The sequence below is a fragment of the Mesoplodon bidens genome (assembly GCF_964165515.1).
Source record: "Mesoplodon bidens genome assembly, chromosome: Y".
Taxonomy (NCBI): Eukaryota; Metazoa; Chordata; class Mammalia; order Artiodactyla; family Ziphiidae; genus Mesoplodon; species Mesoplodon bidens.
Genome location: NC_138180.1, coordinates 45,078,682 through 45,098,319, shown reverse-complemented (window position 1 = coordinate 45,098,319; position 19,638 = coordinate 45,078,682). Strand labels below are relative to the sequence as shown.

Here is a 19,638-nt window from a genome sequence, read left to right as displayed (position 1 = left end):
TGGCAAAATTCAACACCCATTTATGAAACAACCCTCCAAAAAGTTGGCATAGAGGGAACTTATCTCATCATAATAAAGGCCATATATGACAAACCCACAGCCAGCATTGTTCTCAATGGGGAAAAACTGAAACCATTTCCACTAAGATCAGGAACAAGACAAGGTTGCCCATTCTCACCACTCTTATTCAACATAGTTTTGTAAGTTTTAGCCATAGCAGTCAGAGAAGAAAAAGAAATAAAAGGAATCCAAATTGGAAAAGAAGTAAAGCTGTCATTGTTTGCAGATGACATGGTACTGTACGTAGAGAATCCTAAAGATGCTCCCAGAAAACTACTAGAGCTAATCAATGAATTTGGTAAAGTAGCAGGATACAAAATGCACAGATTTCTTGCATTCCTCTACACTAATGATGAAAAATCTGAAAGAGAAATTAAGGAAACACTCCCATTTACCATTGCAACAAAAAGAATAAAATACCTAGGAATAAACCTACCTAACTAAGGAGACAAAAGACCTGTATGCAGGGAAGTATAAGGCACTGATGAAAGAAATTAAAGATGATAAAAACAGATGGTGAGATATACCATATTCTTGTATTGGAAGAATAAATAATGTGAAAATGCCTATACTACCCAAAGCAGTCTACAGATTCAGTGCAGTCCCAATCAAACTGCCAGTGGCATTTTTCACAGAACTAGAAGAAAAAATTTCACAATTTGTATGGAAACACACAAAAAAACCCGAATAGCCAAAGCAATCTTGAGAAAGGAAAATGGAGCTGGAGGAATCAGGCTCCCTGACTTCAGACTATACTACAAAGCTACAGTAATCAAGACAGTATGGTCCTGGCACAGAAACAGACATATAGATCAATGGAACAGGATAGAAAGCCCAGAGATGAATCCACACACGTAGGGTCACCTTATTTTTGATAAAGTAGGCAAGAATATACAAGGGAGAAAAGACAGCCTCTTCAATAAGTGGTGCTGGGAAAACTGGACAGCTACATGTAAAAGAATGAAAGTAGATCACTCCCTAACACCATACACAAAAATAAACTCAAAATGATTAAAGACCTAAATGTAAGGCCAGAAACTATCAAACTCTTAGAGGAAAACATAGGCAGAACACTGTGACACAAATCACAGCAAGATCCTTTTTGACCCATCTCCTAGAGAAATGGAAATATAAACAAAAATAAACAAATGGGACTTAATGAAACTTAAAAGCTTTTGCACAGCAAAGGAAACCATAAACAAGATGAAAAGACAACCCTCAGAATGGAGAAAATAATTTCAAATGAAGCAACTGACAAAGGATTAATCTCCAAATTTTACAAGCAGTTCCTGCAGCTCAGTATCAAAAAAACAAACAACCCAATCCAAAAATGTGCAGAAGACCTAAACAGACATTTCTCCAAAGAAGATATACACATTGCCAACAAACACATGAAAGGATGTTCAACATCACTAATCGTTAGAGAAATGCAAATCCAAAGTACAATGAGGTATCACCTCACACCGGTCAGAATGGCCATCATCCAAAAATCTACAAACGATAAATGCTGGAGAGGGTATGGAGGAAAGGGAATCCTCTTGCACTGTTGGTGGGCATGTATCTTGGTACAGCCACTATGGAGAACAGTATGGAGGTTCCTTAGGAGACGAAAAATAGAAATAGCATATGACCCAGCAATCCCACTACTGGGCATATACCCGGAGAAAACCATAATTCAGAAAGAGTCATGTACCACAATGTTCACTGCAGCTCTATTTAAAATAGCCAGAGCATGGAATGAACCTCTATTTACAATAGCCAGAGCATGGAATGAGACTAAGTGTCCATTGACAGGTGAATGGATAAAGAAGATGTAGCACATATATACAATGCAATATTACTCAGCCATAAAAAGAAACGAAACTGAGTTATTTGTAGTGAGGTGGATGGACCTAGAGTCTGTCATACCGAGTGAAGTAAGTCAGAAAGAGAAAAACAAATACCGTATGCTAACACATATATATGGAATCTAGAAAAAGAAAAAAAAAAAGGTTCTGTAGAACCTAGGGACAGGACAGGAGTAGAGATGCAGACATAGAGAATGGACTTGAGTACACCATGGGGTGGGGAGGCGGAAGGGTAAGCTGCGATGAAGTGAGAGAGTGGCCTCGACTTATATATACTACCAAATGTAAAACAGATAGCTAGTCGGAAGCTGCCGCATAGCATAGGGAGATCAGCTTGGTACTTTGTGACCACCTAGAGGGGTGGGATAGAGGTGGGAGACACGAGGGAAGAGATATGGGGATATATGTATATGTATAGCTGATTCACTTTGTTATAAAGCAGAAACTAACCATTGTAAAGCAATTATAGTCCAATAAAGATGTTTAAAAAAAACAAACACCTTATCTACACCGTCAAGCAGCTGGCCGGGTTTGACCTGAGGACTGTAGTTTGCTGACTCTTGTAGAGTTCTTCAACACTAAGTTGTTCATTTTGAGAGGGTTATTTTTTCAGTTCTTTTAAAAAAATGATTCCCTTATTGTCCTTGTAAAATATAATTTTTGGTACATAAAAAAGCATATATGTAATGTATATGTGTAAATTATCAAGCAGAATAACATACCCAGCAGGTAGAACGCTAAGTTCTATCTGTGTACTGTTCCCTAATCTAGGGATTGGCGGGTGTTTTTCTGTAAAGGGCCAGATTGTAAATATCTTAGGCTTTTCAAACCATAACATCTCTGTCATAACTACTAACTCTGCATTTTAGCAAAGTAGTAACAATCGACACTGTTTAAATGAGTGAGCATGGCTGAGTTTCAATAAAACTTACTTAGGGACTGAAATCTGGATTTCATATCATTTTTATGTGGTCATGAAATACTCTCCATTTTTTTGACCATTTAAAAATGTGTAAAACCATTCTTAGCTTATGAAACATAAAAAAAACAGGTGGCGGGCTGAATTTGGCCCCTGAACCATAGTTTGTCAACCCCTGTCCTGACTGTGCCTCTGTCTTCTCCCAGAGGTGACCATTATCTTGAATTTTGGATATATCATTCCTATGGATTTTTTTAAAATGCTTTTTCCACTTACATATATGTGTCTGATGTCTTGTTCTGTTTTGCCTATTTCTGAGCATTATAAAAATTACATCATACTGTATATAGATTGGGACTTGCTTTTTTTCATTCATCATTATTTTTCTAAGATTCATTTACATAGTTGGGTTTAGCTGTATAATATTCTTTTGTGTGAATATACCGCAGTTAATTCACCTGACAGTAGGTATTTAGGTTGGATCTAGTTTCTGCTTTGAACGTTCTTGTACATGCCTCCTGGTACCCATATACAAGAATTTTCTTGGTTATCTGTTTTCTTCTGATGAATGATTTAACAGAACACTTACGAATTTCATAAAAAATGATGAAGCAGTATTATTTACCTTGAGAAATGTTATTGTCTTACTGCCTCATCTTAAATCATTATTTATTTACATTAATGGAAAATGCCTTTAAAATGTGCAGTGAAGTGTTAAATATTTAATTCATTCTTTCACTCATTTTTTTAGTATTACACAAACATTTATTGACTAATATATTAGGTTCTGTGCCAGCAAGAGAACTTAAGCAGTAAAGGAGATAGACAATTAAACCAAAAATTAAGTAATAAATGACAACTGTTTATTGAAAGCTTACTATGCCAGACATTATGTTAAACAATGTATGTGCATTATCTCTGTATTAGTCTACTAGAGCTGCTGTAACAATTCCATAATCTAAATGTCTTATACAACAGAAATTTTTTACCTCACAGTCTGGAGGGTAGAAGTCCAAGATCAGCATGTCAGCAGGGTTTGTTCCTTCTGAGGGCTGTGAGAAGAATCTGCTCCCTGTCTTCTGGTGGTTGCCTGGCTATCTTTAGCATTCCTTGACATGTAGAGTCATCACCCCAGCCTCTCCCTTCATTTTACATGGTGTTCTACCTGTACGGGTGTGTGTCTCCGAATTTCCCCTTTTTTCTAAGAACACCAGTTATACTGGATTAGAGCCCACCCTCATAATCTCTTAACTTGATAAAGATCTTGTCCCCAACTAAGGTCACATTCTGAGGTACTAGGGGTTAGAACTTAAGCATATGAATTCTGGTGGAACACAGTTCAACCCATAAGGCTCTCTATTAGTCTTTACAGCAATCCCAGGTAACTCTGTGGAACCTTAATATACAGTTGAATCTTGAACAATGCAGGGATGAGGGCACCAACCTGCCTTGCTGTTGAAAATCTGCATATAACTTAAGCCTACCCTCTGTATACATGGTTCCTCCAAGTCATGTCTGCAGCTCCACATCCATGGATTCAACAACTGCAGATTGTGTAGGACTGTAGTATGTTTACTATTGAAAAACATCTGAGTAAAAGTGGACCTCACAGTTCAAATCCATATTGTTTAAGGGTCAGCTGTATTGGTCTTATCATAGAGCATATGGCAGTGCAGAAACCCTAGCTGCTAAAAAATGACTTCTGCATTGTTCCAGGACAAGATGGCATAGACTCACTTTTCCCTGCTCTCCCCACCTAAATATAGTTAAATAGTCTGGAAGTTACGTCTCCTGTATATCATGGACTGGGTGTTGGACATGCCTGCAATCCAGATCCACCATAGTCATAGACAAAAAAACAAAGAAACCAACCAAACAAAAAAACCCCAAGAAAATCCTCTCACTTCCCAATGTACTAGGAAAGAAGAACCCCAATATGTGCCACAGGGGGGTTCTGGTGAATGATTTAAACTATGGGCAGCAGTGAAGCCCCAGGGTGTCCCAACCCCATCCCACAACTGGAGCATCAGCAGGTGACTTGGAGGGCAGTTTGACCCACCAGTGGCAACAAAGCCCTGGACCGTCCCAGTCTACTCAACAGCTGGTACATGAGGTGATCCATCTACCCATAGCAGCAGTTGCCACAAAGCTGTGTCCCCATGCTGTCCACCTAATGACAAGGAGACCAGGCCCAGTGGCATCTGCCCCTCACCCCCACCCTCAGGAGATCTTCAGTAACAGCAGGTGACCCAGGGAAGCAACTTCATCCTCACAGAGTAACAGCAGAACGGACTGAGCAGGAGCCCCATCAGCACCAGAACAAAGCAGACCAGATTAACATTACAAGAGTTCAGAAGGCCAAACTGTCATTGGAGTGAAGCCCCACAAAAATAGGCCAGGACCTAAATGGCCTGCTCAAACAGAACATGTAAATAGGATCAAGAGTCTTCTAACAATACCTAAAATATTCAAGATACAATAAAAAAATCACTTGTCATACCAAGAACCAGGAAAACCACAACTTGACATTGAGCTGACCTAGGGCCAATTGAATACTGGAATTATCTGACAAAGATTTTCAAGCTGCTTTAAACAAATGCTTCAACAAGCAATTAGGAATTCTCTGGAATGAAAAAAGGGGGAAATCTCAATGAAGGATTAGAAGTTATAAAAAGAACCAAATGGCAGTTATATAATTGGAAAATATAATAACCAAAATTTAAAATTCGCTGGGTAGAATCAGTAGTAAAGTGGAGCTGATGGAGATATAATCACTGAACTTGAAGGCAGATCAGTTGAATTGACTCAATCTGATCAACAGAAAAAAGACTGAAAAAAAATTATCAGAGTCTTAAGGATTTGTGGGACAATAACAAAAGATTTAACATTTGTATCATTGAAGCCCAAAGGATAATAGAAAGAGCATGGGACTGGAAAAAGTATTTGAAGAAATAATAGCTGAAAACTTTCCACATTTGGTGAAGGACATAAATTTAAAGCTTCAAGGAGCTGAGCAAACCCTGAAATAGGATACACTTAAAGAAATCTTCACCTAGGAATATTAAACTTCTGAAAGTAAAAGACAAAGAAAACCTTAAAATAGAGAGAAATGACACATTAGGTATAAAGGACTACCAATTGGAACAACACCAAATTTCTCATCTGAAACCGTGGAGTCCAGAAAGAAGTGGTATAAAAATTTTCAAGTGCTGAAAGAAAAGAACTGTCAACCCTGAATCCTATGTTTGATGAAGCCATCCTTCAGGAATGAAGGGGAAATAAAGATGTTCTCAAATGAAATAAGCTAAAAGAATTTATTGTTAATGTAGCAAACACAATTAGGGAGAGAGACATTACATAATAACAAAAGAATCAGTCAAATAAGTTATTGCAATCCTTAATGGGTATATACCAAACAACCAAATTTCAAAATATATAAAACTAATATAGCTGAAAGGAGAATTAAATCCACAAGTATAGCTGGGAACTTGAACACATCCTCAGTGATCGATAGAACTGCTAGTCAGAAATGAGCAAGGGTATAGAATAGCTAAACACCACCACAGGCCACCAAGATCTAATTTACATCCTATCCAACAATAGCAGAATACATTATTTTTTCAAGTGCCCACGGACCATTCACCAAGATAGACCATATGCTGGATCATAAAACAAATCTTAACTAATTCAGAAGAATTAAAGTTATATGACATATATTCTTTGAATGTAATGGAATCAAACAAAATCAATAATAGATGACAAAATCTACAAACACTTGAAAGTTAAAAATACTTCTAAATAATACAGAGACAGAGGAAATCTGAAAGGAAAGTTAAAAATACAAAGAATGAATGAAAATACACACATCACGTATCAAATTAAGTGAGATGCAGCTAAAGCACTGCTGTGAGGGAAATTTATAGCACTAAAGGCTTACATTAGAAAAGAAGAAAAGTCTCAAATCAGTAAGTAGTCTTAAGTTCCTACCTGAAGATGATAGAAAAAGAAGAGCAAGATAGACCCAAAGCAAGCAGAATGAGGGAAATCATTAAGAGTAGAAGTCAGTGAAATTGAAAACAGGAACAATTCTGAGAAATGTAATGAAACAAAAAATTCGTTCTTAGAAAAAAATTAATGATATTGATAAATCTCTAGCAAGATTGATAAAAATAAAGAGAACACAAATCACCAATATCAGAAATGAAACAGGATATCACTACAGCTCTTCTAGTGAGTAAAAAGATGACAACTTTACCTCATAAGTTAAACAGCCTAGAAGAAATGCACCAACTATTTGAAAACCACAAACTACCAGAACTTAGCCAAACTGAAATAGATATCTTAAATAGCCCTATAACTATTTTTAAAATTGAACTTTTGATTAAAAACTGACAAGAAATAAATCTCCAGGTCTAAGTGGTTTCACTGGAGAATTTTACCAAACATGGAAAGCATTAACATCAATTTGATAAAATGATACCGTCTATTTCAGGCTGTCAGAGCAGAAGGAACACTTCCCAACTCATTTTGAGGCCTGTATATCCGTGATACCAAAACTGGACAAATACAGCACAAAAAAGAAAACCACAGACTAATATTTCATTAACTTAAATGCAAAAATTCTCAACAAATTTTAGCAAATTGAATCCAACCACAACCAAGTGGGATTTAGTCTGGAAACCCAAGTCTGTTTCACTATTAGTAAATGAATGAGATCCACCATATCAACAGGCTAAAGAAGAAAAATCATGTGATCATAACAATGGATGCAGAAAATGTTTTGACAGAATTCAACATCATAATAAATAAAAACTCTCAGTAAGTAGAAAGCAAGGGGGATGTCCTCAAGCTCATAATAGGCATCTATAAACAAACTTACACCTAACTTAATACTTACAGGTAGAGGACTGAATGCTCTCCCTCTACAGTCTGGAAAAGGACAAAGAAGTTAGCTCTCACCACTGTTAATCAACATACTGCTGGCAGTTTTGGTTACTGCAGTAAGAAAAGAAAAAGAAAAGGCATACAGACTTGAAAAGAAGGAATGAAACTATTGCTATTTCCAGTTGACATGATTTTCTGCATAGAATATCTGAAGGATTCTACCAAAACACTCGTAGAACTAAAAAATGAATTTATTATAGTTATAAAAGTATAAGGTCATTTCACAAAAATCAACTGATTTCTATACGTTGACAATGAACAAGTGGAAACATTTTTAAAAATGCAATGCCATTTACAATTGCTCCAAAGAAAATGAAAAAAAGTATAATAAAACATGCAGGATTTGTGCAATTAAAATGACAAAATCTTGATGAAATTGAAGATTTAAATATTTGGAGAATCATACCACATTCATTAATTGGAAGAGTCAAGGTAATGAAAATGGCAAGTATTCTTAAATTGTTTTACTAATAATGTAATTCTTCATAAAACCTCAGAAACATTTTTTTATAGACAAGCTTATTCTAAAATTTATGTAGACAGAGAAACGCCTTAAAATAGCCAGACAATTCTGAAGAAGACTGAAGTGGGAAGAATGACTCTTCCTGGTGTCACAGCTTGCTTGTAGCTGCAGTGATCGAAGCAGTATAGTGCTAGTGGAAGGACGGGCACATAGGTCAGTGGAGCAGTGTGAGGAACCCAGAAGTAAATTCACACCAATATGCCCTAATTCTTGACAAAGAAGCAAAAGCAGTTCAGTGGAGGAGGGATTGCCTTTTCAGTATTAGTGCTGGAGAAATTGGACATCCATCTGTAGGCAAAAATATGAACCTTGACCTAAACCTCACACCTAAAATAAGTAACTCAATACAGATCATGAACTCTAATGTAAAACATAAAATTGTAAAACTTAGAGAAAAAAGAAATTTTCAAGACCTAGGACTAGACGAAGAGTGCTTAGACTTAACACCAAAAGCACAATCCATAAAAGAAAAACTTGATAAATTGGACTTCATGAGAATTTAAAACTTTTGCTCTGCAAAAGACTCTGTTAAGAGGAAGAATATACAAGTTACAGTTTGGGGGAAAATATTTGTAAACCCTATGTTTAACAGAGGACTTGTATCTAGAACATATAAAAACCCACCAAAACTCAACATTAAAAACACGAAGAGTCCAGTTAGAAAATGGGCAAAAGACAGTCTAAACATTTCATTGAAGAGGATGAATGGCAGACACAGACACAGATGGCAGATAAACCCATGAAAAGATGTTCAACATCATCAGCCTTGGGGAATGCAAATTAAAACCGCAATAATATATCACCACCCATCCATCAGAATGGTGCAAATAAAAATTGTGATGAAACCAAATGCTGGTGAGCATGTGGAAAAAGTGGGTGACCATAGCATTGCTAGTAGGGATGTTAAATGATACAGCCACTTTGCAAAACTGTTTGGCAGTCCCTTTTTAAACTACAAATGGATCTGTAACACCAAGAGCAGGTAATGCTGCTCTTGGGCATTTGTCCCAGAGAAGAGAAAACTTATTTTCACTAAGAAATTTATTACATGCATGTTCTTAGCAACTTTGTTCTTAATAGCCAAAACTGTGAAACCCCAATGCCCTTCAGAGGGTGAATGAATGAACAAATTATGGTACTTCCATACCATAGTCTGCTGCTAAGCACTGGGATGGAACAGGCCATTCAGTCATGCATACAGTGTCTTGGATGGACTGCGAGGAAGTAATACCAAGTGAAAACAGTCAACCTCAGAGGATGCATACTGTGCGATTCCATACATATACATATATATATATATACATATATACATATGTATATATATATATATATATATAACTTGTGAAATATAATTGTAGACATGGAGAACAGATTGGTAGTTGACGGGCAGAGATGGGAGCAGTGAATGTGGCTATCAAGTGACACAGTAATGGTACAGTTAAGTATCTTGATTTGATGGTGGTCACATAAGGCTACACGTGTGATAAAATTGTACTGATGCAGATGCAGAAACATGAGCACTTGTAACTGGTGAAATCTCTGGTTCGTGCAGTGCCAGCTTCCCAGTGTGGATAGGTACCACAGTTATGCAGGACGATACAGTTGGAGAGGGTGGATGAAGGGTACATGGGACCTCCCTGTACATTACTTCTCACCTTTCTGTTGTTATCTATAATATTTCAAACTAAAATGGTTGAATTCCTACATAGGCATAGAAGGAAATCTGGAGGAGAACACTGAAGCTGTAAGTTCCTCAGATGGTAGAATTACAAATGATTTGTATTTTCTTTGTTTCATACGTTTTCAACAGTGAACATATGATTTTTATGAGAGAAAAAAATACTGACATAAGCTAAATGGATTCAATGAAAACTAATTTCCAATGGAAATGTTCATTGCAAAATTTGCTCAAAAGTGTCCGTTTGAATTATGAACTTGGAGGGCATTGGTAGCCTTGAAAGATTTTCAGAGTCACAGTGGGATCAGAACACAGAGTGTAGCATATTTAAAATAAATGGAAAGCAGGGAAATATAAAAAGTACGCATTCAGCAAGCCAACAGAAAGATGTGAGAAGGGGAAGTGGGACGAGGATTTTTCAGTTGGGAAGCTCTTGAACCACAGCTGGTGCCACAGGAAGAGAAAGTAGGGAATTATGAGTAATTTCTAATGAGATCATCCATGCTTGTGATAAACCATGTTAGTCAGCGTGTGGTTTGGTGGGTCGTTTGCAGTCCAGGACCAGGGCGTGCCCAGGTGCAGGGAGTTGGAGCTCATGTTATTCCCTGTCGTGTGCATGTGCATGTGTGTGTGCATGTGTGTTTACTATGTAAGTGAACATTTAGAAATGATGGGCCTTTACAGAGGAAGATTTTGATTTGGGGTTTAGCTAACCTCCAAAGCAGTTTTAAAAAACCTGTTGACTCAAATGGCTAATAAAAAGGTAGCTGGTCTCTATTTGAACAATTATATTTGGGGTTTAATTGCTTCCTTCTGTTCTCACTGAATGTGTTGGTTAAATCACCAAAGGTGAATGCCAGCATCTTTTATCAGTTTATCAGCTAATCATTTAGACATGATCAGTATTTGCCACCAGAAGTAGTGGCGCCGAGTGGTCCCTTGGTAAGATGCTGCTGTAGCCTTAGTCGTTTGTTAACATTAGGACATTAAATGATGCACAGGGCACCCTGCACAAGCTGGCAGCTCTGTTCGAAGGCAGGCGCAGCTCTTCACGAGGAGGGAAGCCGAAAAGCAAAGAGGAAGAGGTACACCTCCTGCGTGCTCGCTGCCTCACGCCGTCACTTGGAGTTGATTGCCTTCCTTTCCTGCATGGTTTAAATTCCTAACAATGACTGGACGATCTTTAGGTCTGTAGGGACCTGTTAATATATTTTGACTGACATACTGTGTCATAATGTTGTCCCATAACTGTTATTCAGAATTCTGAGTTCAATTTCTTTTCTTTTGATAAAATTAAAAATGTGTTATTGTGTTGTTTTTCTTTTCAGAAACAAATTGATCTAGATTAAACACTTGAAAGCTAATATTACATTGCCATTAACCAGATTTCAAAACTTTTATTTCTTATATTCACATTAACATCTTTCTTTAAATAAAAAACATTATAGCAATGAAAACGGTAGTTTTTCTTTTAAATTAAAATGTTGCGGGTTTTTTTCTCTTTGTAGGTTTATCTGGCAAGGTTGAGACAAATAAGACTGCAGAATTTCAATGAGCGCCAACGGATTAGAGCCAAGCTTCGTGGTGAAAAGGCAGTTGAAAATCTCTTTTTCAAAAAGTAATTGAATGACATTATAATACACTGAGATTATGTGCCACTAACACAAAATAAAGTCTGATGAAGACGGTGAAAGTCAAAGACCAGAAAACTATACATAGTGATACAGCATATCTTATTTATATGACTTAAAATTGATAAGACCTTTTGTTCTGGGGGGATCCTGAGAGGAAAGTGTGAGTGGTACCCATGGACATATAAAATGGTACATTTTATATCCGTTTCTGTCTTTTTTCTCAGTGTCCATAGGAGTTGACGGTTGTGGAGCGTTCAGTTGCAGCTGTGAAAGACTTGCCATTTTTCATTTTTAGATGTTAGTTTATTCATGTGAAGTCTACAGTGAGTTTGCGCTTCTATCCTAAGTGGTCTGCTCACTACTTATTTTGTAGAAAGAAGCTGACAGCTCCGAAGGACAGGAAGGAAGTGAGGAGGCTGACATGAGGCGTAAGAAAGTGGAAGCGCTGAAGGTGTGTACTGGAAGTGATGCAGGTTTTCCTAGAGGAAATGGAAACCCAAGATAGAAAGTTGTGTTCTTAAGTCTTTTGTAATAAACCAACTTATTCTCTTGCCTTAACTTTTCTTTCCCTTTTATCCCTCTCTTTTCCATTTCTGAAAAATCACGTTTTTCTCTTCATGTCATATTTATGGAGAGCAATCTGATGAAGCCACAGCGTAAATACATGAAACTATCACACAAGTAACCTTAAGAAGAGAAAATGGTAACCCTAAAAGTGAAAAACATGATCTCCATTTCTGTGAAGACAAGATTGTGTATAGTAGTCATAGTTGTAAATTTTTTAATTTTTATTTCCATTTGACTGTACCTGCATTTATTTTCATTCCAGAAATACTTAATGAGCAGCTGCTGTGTGTTGGCAGCCCGTTTAGGTGCTGGGCATGCAGCTTACATTTGTGTTCTGGAACCACACACACCCACTTCTTCTTTGGCTAATAAGGAAATATTTTTATAGACCTGGAACAACAAACAGGCAAACCCCGCGCCTTTCTTTCTGGCACTAGCTGTGCTGATTGTCTTCATTTCCAGGCCCAGATGAGCGCCTGGTTAGCTGTGCTGAAGGAGCAGCTAGAACACAGGAGGAAGGAGGCGTACGAGAGAGAGAAGAAGCTGTGGGATGAGCATGTGAGCCTTGCCCCTGTCGTCCTGCCGGGCTCCTGCCCGCCCGCTTTCACTGGGTGCTGCACCAGCCTTACAGTTCTGTGGTCCTATTTTCTCCCTCTCGTTCATTTCCCCTGCATCTCTCTGTCTCTGTCATCATTTAAGGATGATCCATATGGAAGTTATTTTGGGGTTTGATTTGAGGGGAGAACTCAATGTGTTTTATTTAGTCTTTATTATTGCCAAGTAGCTAATCAAAGTGCCAGCATCACTTAATACCTGCAACATTTCTTCTGCCCCTGATCTGCAATGCTGCCTGTGAGAGACTAGGCGCCTGTGTGTCCTGGAGGATGAGTCCACGTCTGTTCCCCAGGGCCCTGTTGTGCTTGTAATTATGGGTTTAGAATATATTTAATTCTTGGAAGAGTTCTTCCCTCATTTCCCCTTCACTCTTCTTTTTCATTTGTTTTTCTTACTTATTTGCTCTCTTTTTCTCTGAGAGTACAGTTTAGTGTAATGTTTTTTCTTTTCTTAAATCCTGTTGGGATTTTGATCATACTACCTTAAACCTACAAATTAACTTAAGAAGAACTGACGTGTTTATAATAGTCTTTATCCAGAAGCATGTTAAATATCTACATTTACTTGTATCTTTCATATCTCTTACATAATTTTGATCATTTTTAACTCATACTTGTTATATTTCTTGTAAAGCTCATTTCTTGATGGTTTATAATTCCATTTCTGCTTTTAAACGTTTGTTTTTTTCTAACAGAATAGTGCTGATATTTGGAGAAATTGTTGGGTTTTGCTTATCTCTTATTCAGTGAGTGTGCCTGTTTTACCAATTTTGAGGGGTTTCAGCATGCAACAGTATCACTGACCAGCAGTCATGATATACATCGTAACAGTAATTGTTACAGTTCATAAGTGTTTATTGTATGCAAGGCAGATTATAACCACTGCCCATGGATCGCTTCGCTTACTCTTTACGACTTTACAAAGCAGATAAAGAAAGATAAAACAATTAGATGAGGTCACATTTTCAGGAAGTGTGGAATTGGGATAGGAACCTGTGCCCGTCAGGTATCGAAGTGTTAGTATTCATAGGCGGTACGCCTAACTTCCCTGCTTTCTTTAAGTTTTGCCTTTTATTACCACTTTATTCTTACTGCATTGGCCAGATCTTCTAGGACAGAGTTAAGTAGTAATAGGGATAATACTTTTGTTCCTGTCTTTAATGGAAATACTTTAGTCATTTCTCTGTTATGTATGGTAAAATAGTAAGGAATATAATTTTATGTCTGGGTTTTACAGTTTTTATCAGACTTGTGTTTTGGCATTTTATCAGATGTCTTTTATGTTATCTCTTAATATGATTGTGTTTCTTCTGAATCCACCCGTTGATGTCATATACCGGGAGATTCTCTTACCGTATTCCTAACGAAAAAGAACCATTTAGCTATGAAGCATGAGTGAAAGGGACACAACTCCAGAAATCAGAATAAGTCTAAGGGTTTTTTGATAGTTCCCTTCCGTTTTCTCCTCCCAGCAATTTTGATTTCTCCACCCTCCGCTACTTAACGTTTTTCTCTGTAGTTTCCGGAGTCCAATAGTGGAGAACTCTCATCTTGTTTGCCACATCATGAACAAGTCTTGACTATGAGACAATAACTGTCACAGGGTATCTCATCTTCCTCCCAAATCATAATTACTATTATCTGGTACTTATCTTCCGGCCTACTGCTCCCAGTCTTACCTAGCTTCAGATTGTTATGCTGTTTAAATCATGTTTTAATTCTAGTGTTTTTTACTTCCCCCTTTCTTTTTTTTGTGAATTTTTTAATTTCATTTTTTAAATTTTTGTATATAGCAGGTTCTTATTACTTATCCATTTTATACATATTAGTGTATATATGTCAATCCCAATCTCCCAATTCATCCCAACACCACCCCCACCACTTTCCCCCCTTGGTGTCCATACATTTGTTCTCTACATCTGTGTCTCTATTTCTGCCCTGCAGACCAGTTCATCTGTACCATTTTTCTAGGTTCTCCATATATGCGTTAATATACCATATTTGTTTTTCTCTTTCTGACTTACTTCACTCTGTATGACAGTCTCTAGGTCCATCCATGTCTCTACAAATGACCCAGTTTCATTCCTTTTTATGGCTGAGTAATATTCCATTGTATATATGTACCACATCTTCTTTATCCATTCGTCTGTCGCTGGGCATTTAGGTTGCTTCCATGACCTGGCTATTGTAAATAGTGCTGCAATGAACATTGCGGTGCATGTGTCTTTTTGAATTATGATTTTCTCTGAGTATATGCCCAGTAGTGGGATTGCTGGATCATATGGTAATTCTATTTTTAGTTTTTTAAGGAACCTGCATACTGTTCTCCATAGTGGCTGTATCAATTTACATTCCCGCCAACAGTGCAAGAGAATTCCCTTTCTCCAACCCTCTCCAGCATTTATTGTTTATAGATTTTCTGATGATGCCCATTCTAACTGGTGTGAGGTGATACCTCATTGTGATTCTGATTTACATTTCTCTAATAATTAGTGATGTTGAGCAGCTTTTCATTTGCTTCTTGGCCATCTGTATGTCTTCCTTGGAGAAATGCCTATTTAGGTCTTCTGCACATTTTTGGATTGGGTTGTTTTTTTTTTAATATTGAACTGCTTGAGCTGTTTATATATTTTGGAGATTAATTCTTTGCCTGTTAATTCGTTTGCAAATATTTTCTCCCATTCTGAGGGTTGTCTTTTTGTCTTGTTTCTAGTTTGCTTTGCAAAAGCTTTTAAGTTTCATTAGGTCCCATTTGTTTATTTTTGTCTTTATTTCTATTACTCTAGGAGGTGGATCAAAAATGATCTTGCTGTGATTTATGTCAAAGCATGTTCTTCCTATGTTTTCCTCTAAGAGTTTTATACTGTCCGGCCTAACACTTAGGTCTCTAATCCATTTTGAGTTTATTTTTATGTATGGTAATAGGGAGTGTTCTAATTTCATTCTTTTACACGTAGCTGTCCAGTTTTCCCAGTACCACTTATTGAGGAGGCTGTCTTTTCTCCTTTGTATATACTTGCCTCCTTTGTCATAGATTAGTTGACCATAGGTGTGTGGGTTTATCTCTGGGCTTTCTATCCTGTTCCATTGATCTATATTTCTCTTTTTGTGCCAGTACCATATTGTCTTGATTACTGTAGCTTTGTAATATAGTCTGAAGTCAGGGAGTCTGATTCTTCCGGCTCCGTTTATTTCCCCTCAAGACTGCTTTGGCTATTCGGGGTCTTTTGTGTCTCCATACAAATTTTAAGATTTTTTGTTCTAGTTCAGTAAAAAATGCCGTTGGTAATTTGATAGGGCTTGCATTGAATCTGTAGATTGCTTTGGGTAGTATAGTCATTTTCACAATATTGATTCTTCCAATCCAAGAAAATGGTATATCTCTCCACCTACTTGTATCATCTTTAATTTCTTTCACCAGTGTCTTATAGTTTTCTGCATACAGGTCTTTTGTCTCCCTAGGTAGGTATATTCCTAGGTATTTTATTCTTTTTGTTGCAGTCAGTGGTAAATGGGAGGGTTTCCTTAATTTCTCTTTCAGATTTTTCATCATTAGTGTATAGGAATGCAAGAGATTTCTGTGCATTAATTTTGTATCCTGGAACTACCAAATTCATTGATGAGCTCTAGTAGTTTTCTGGTGGCATCTTTAGGATTCTCTGTGTATAGTATCATGTCATCTGCCAACAGTGACAGTTTTACTTCTTCTTTTCCAATTTGTATTCCTTTTATTTTATTTCTTTTATTTACTTTTCTTCTCTGATTGCCATGGCTAGCACTTCCAAAACTATGTTGAATCATAGTGGAGAGAGTGGACATTCTTGTCTTGTTCCTGATCTTAGAGGAAATGCTTTCAGTTTTTCATCATTGAGAATGTTGGCTGTGGGTTTGTCGTATATGGCCTTCATTATGTTGAGGTAGCTTCCCTCTTTGCCCACTTTCTGGAGATTTTTTATCATAAATGGGTGTTGAATTTTGTCAAAAACTTTTTCTGCATCTATTGAGATGATCATATGGTTTTTATTCTTCAATTTGTTAATTTGGTGTATCACATTGATTGATTTGCATATATTGAAGAATCCTTGCATCCCTGGGATAAATCCCACTTGATAATGGTGTATGATCCTTTGAATATGTTGTTGGATTCTGTTTGCTAGTATTTTGTTGAGGATTTTTGCATCTGTAATCACCAGTGATATTGGTGTGTAATATTCCTTTTTTGTAGTGTCTTTGTCTGGTTTTTGTATCATGGTGATGGTGGCCTCATAGAATGAGTTTGGGAGTGTTCCTTCCTCTGCAATTTTCTGGAAGAGTTGAGAAGGATGGGTGCTAGCTCTTCTCTAAATGTTTGCTAGACTTCACCTGTGAAGCCATCTGGTCCTGGGCTTCTGTTTGTTGGAAGATTTTTAATCACAGTTTCAACTTCATTACTTGTGATTGGTCTGTTCATATTTTCTGTTTCTTCCTGGTTCAGTCTTAGAAGGTTATACCTTTCTAAGGATTTGTCCATTTCTTCCAGGTTGTCCATTTTATTGGTATAGAATTGCTTATAGTAGTCTCTTAGGATGCTTTGTATTTCTGTGGTGTCCGTTGTAACTTCTTCTTTTTCATTTGTAATTTTATTGATTTGAGTCCTCTCCCTCTTTTTCTTGATGGGTCTGGCTAATGGTTTATCAATTTTGTTTATCTTCTCAAAGAACCAGCTTTTAGTTTTATTGATCTTTGCTATTGTTTCCTTCATTTCTTTTTCATTTATTTCTGCTCTGATCTTTATGATTTCTTTCCTTCTGCTAAATTTGGGTTTTGTTTGTTCTTCTTTCTCTAGTTCCTTTAGGTGTAAGGTTATAGACAGATGTTTTTTGTTTCTTGAGGTAGGTTTGTATTGCTATAAACTTCCCTCTTAGAACTGCTTTTGCTGCATCCCATAGGTTTTGAATTGTCGTGTTTTCATTATCATTTGTCTCTAGGTATTTTTTGATTTCCTCTTTGATTTCTTCAGTGATCTCTTGGTTATTTAGTAACGTATTGTTTAGCCTCCGTGTGTTTGTGCTTTTTACTTTTTTTTTCCCTGTAATTGATTTCTAATCTCGTAGCTTGTATTCAGAAAAGATGCTTGATATATTTTCAGTTTTCTTAAATTTACTGAGGCTTGATTTGTGACCGAAGATGGGGTCTATCTTGGAGAATGTTCCATGTGCACTTGAGAAGAAAGTGCAATATGTTGTTTTTAGATGGAATGTCCTATAAATATGAATAAAACCTATCTGGTCTAACGTGTCATTTAAAGCTTGTGTTTCCTTATTGATTTTCTGTTTGGATGATCTATTGGTGTAAGTAAGGTGTTAAAGTCCCCCACTACTGTTGTGTTACTGTTGATTTCCTCTTTTATAGCTGTTAGCAGTTGCCTTATGTATTGAGGTGCTCCTGTGTTGGGTGTGTATATATTTATAATTGTTATATCTTCTTGGATTGATCCCTTGATTGATATGTAGTGTCCTTCCTTGTCTTTTGTAACATTCTTTATTTTAAAGTCTATTTTATCTGATACGAGTATTGCTACTCCAGCTTTCTTTTGATTTCCATTTGCATGGAATATCTTTTTCCATCCCCTCACTTTCAGTCTGTATGTGTCCCTAGGTCTGAAGTGGGTCTCTTGTAGACAGCATATATATGGGTCTTATTTTTGTATCCATTCAGCGAGCCTTGTCTTTTGGTGGGAGCATTTAATCTGTTCACATTTAAGGTAATTATCAATATGTATGTTCCTATTTCCATTTTCTTAATTGTTATGGGTTTATTTTTGTAGGCCCTTTTCTTCTCTTGTGTTTCCCACTTAGAGAAGTTACTTTAGCATTTGTTGTAGAGCTCGCTTGGTGGTGCTGAACTCTCTTAGCTTTTGCTTGTCTGTAAAGCTTTTTATTTCTCCATCGAATCTGAATGAGATCCTTGCTGGATAGAGTAATCTTGGTTGTAGGTTCTTCCCTTTCATCACTTTAAGCATATCATGCACTCCCTTCTGGTTTGTAGAGTTTCTGCTGAGAAATCAGCTGTTAACCTTATGGGAGTTCCTTGTATGTTGTCATTTTTCCCTTGTTGCTATCAGTAATTTTTCTTTGTCTTTAATTTTTGTCAGTTTGATTACTGTGTGTCTCAGCGTGTTTCTGCTTGGGTTTATCCTGCCTGGCACTCTCTGCGCTTTCTGGACTTGGGTGGCTATTTCCTTTCCTGTGTTAGGGAAGTTTTCGATTATAATCTCTACGAATATTTTCTTGGGTCCTTTCTCTCTCTCTTCTCCTTCTAGGACCCCTATAATGTGAATGTGTGAATGTTGTTGCGTTTAATGTTGTCCCAGAGGCCTCTTAGGCTGTCTTTATTTCTTCTCATTCTTTTTTCTTTATTCTGTTCCATGGCAGTGAATTCTACCATTCTGTTTTCCAGGTCACTTATCCGTTCTTCTGCCTCAGTTATTCTGCTATTGATGCCTTCTAGTGTATTTTTCATTTCAGTTATTGTTCATCTCTGTTTGTTTATTCTTTAATTCTTCTAGATTTTTGTTCTTTAATTCTTCTAGGTGTTTGTTAAACATTTCTTGCATCTTCTCGATCTTTGCCTGCATTCCTTTTCTAATGTCCTGGGTCATCTTCACTATCATTATTCTGAATTTTTTTTCTGGAAGGTTGCCTATCTCCACTTCATTTAGTTGTTTTTGGGGGGGTTTATCTTGTTCCTTCATCTGGTACATAGCCCTCTGCCTTTTTATCTTGTCTGTCTTTCTGTGAATGTAGTTTTTGTTCCACAGGCTGCAGGATTGTATTTCTTTTTTCTTCTGTCTGCGCTCTGGCCTATTTCCCC

General features: G+C 37.0%; 1 protein-coding gene across 1 annotated transcript in view; it reads left to right on the top strand.

Moving 5' to 3' along the window:
* The window catches only part of LOC308609681 (serine/threonine-protein kinase Nek1-like), a gene marked incomplete at its 3' end in the record, with an annotated part of 151,820 nt that overhangs the window by 108,906 nt on the left and 23,276 nt on the right, over positions 1–19,638 (top strand). Inside the window, 4 exon segments of the mRNA XM_081223394.1 lie at positions 10,973–11,056; positions 11,480–11,563; positions 11,979–12,056; positions 12,635–12,730. Coding sequence (XP_081079520.1) covers positions 10,973–11,056; positions 11,480–11,563; positions 11,979–12,056; positions 12,635–12,730 — 342 coding nt within the window.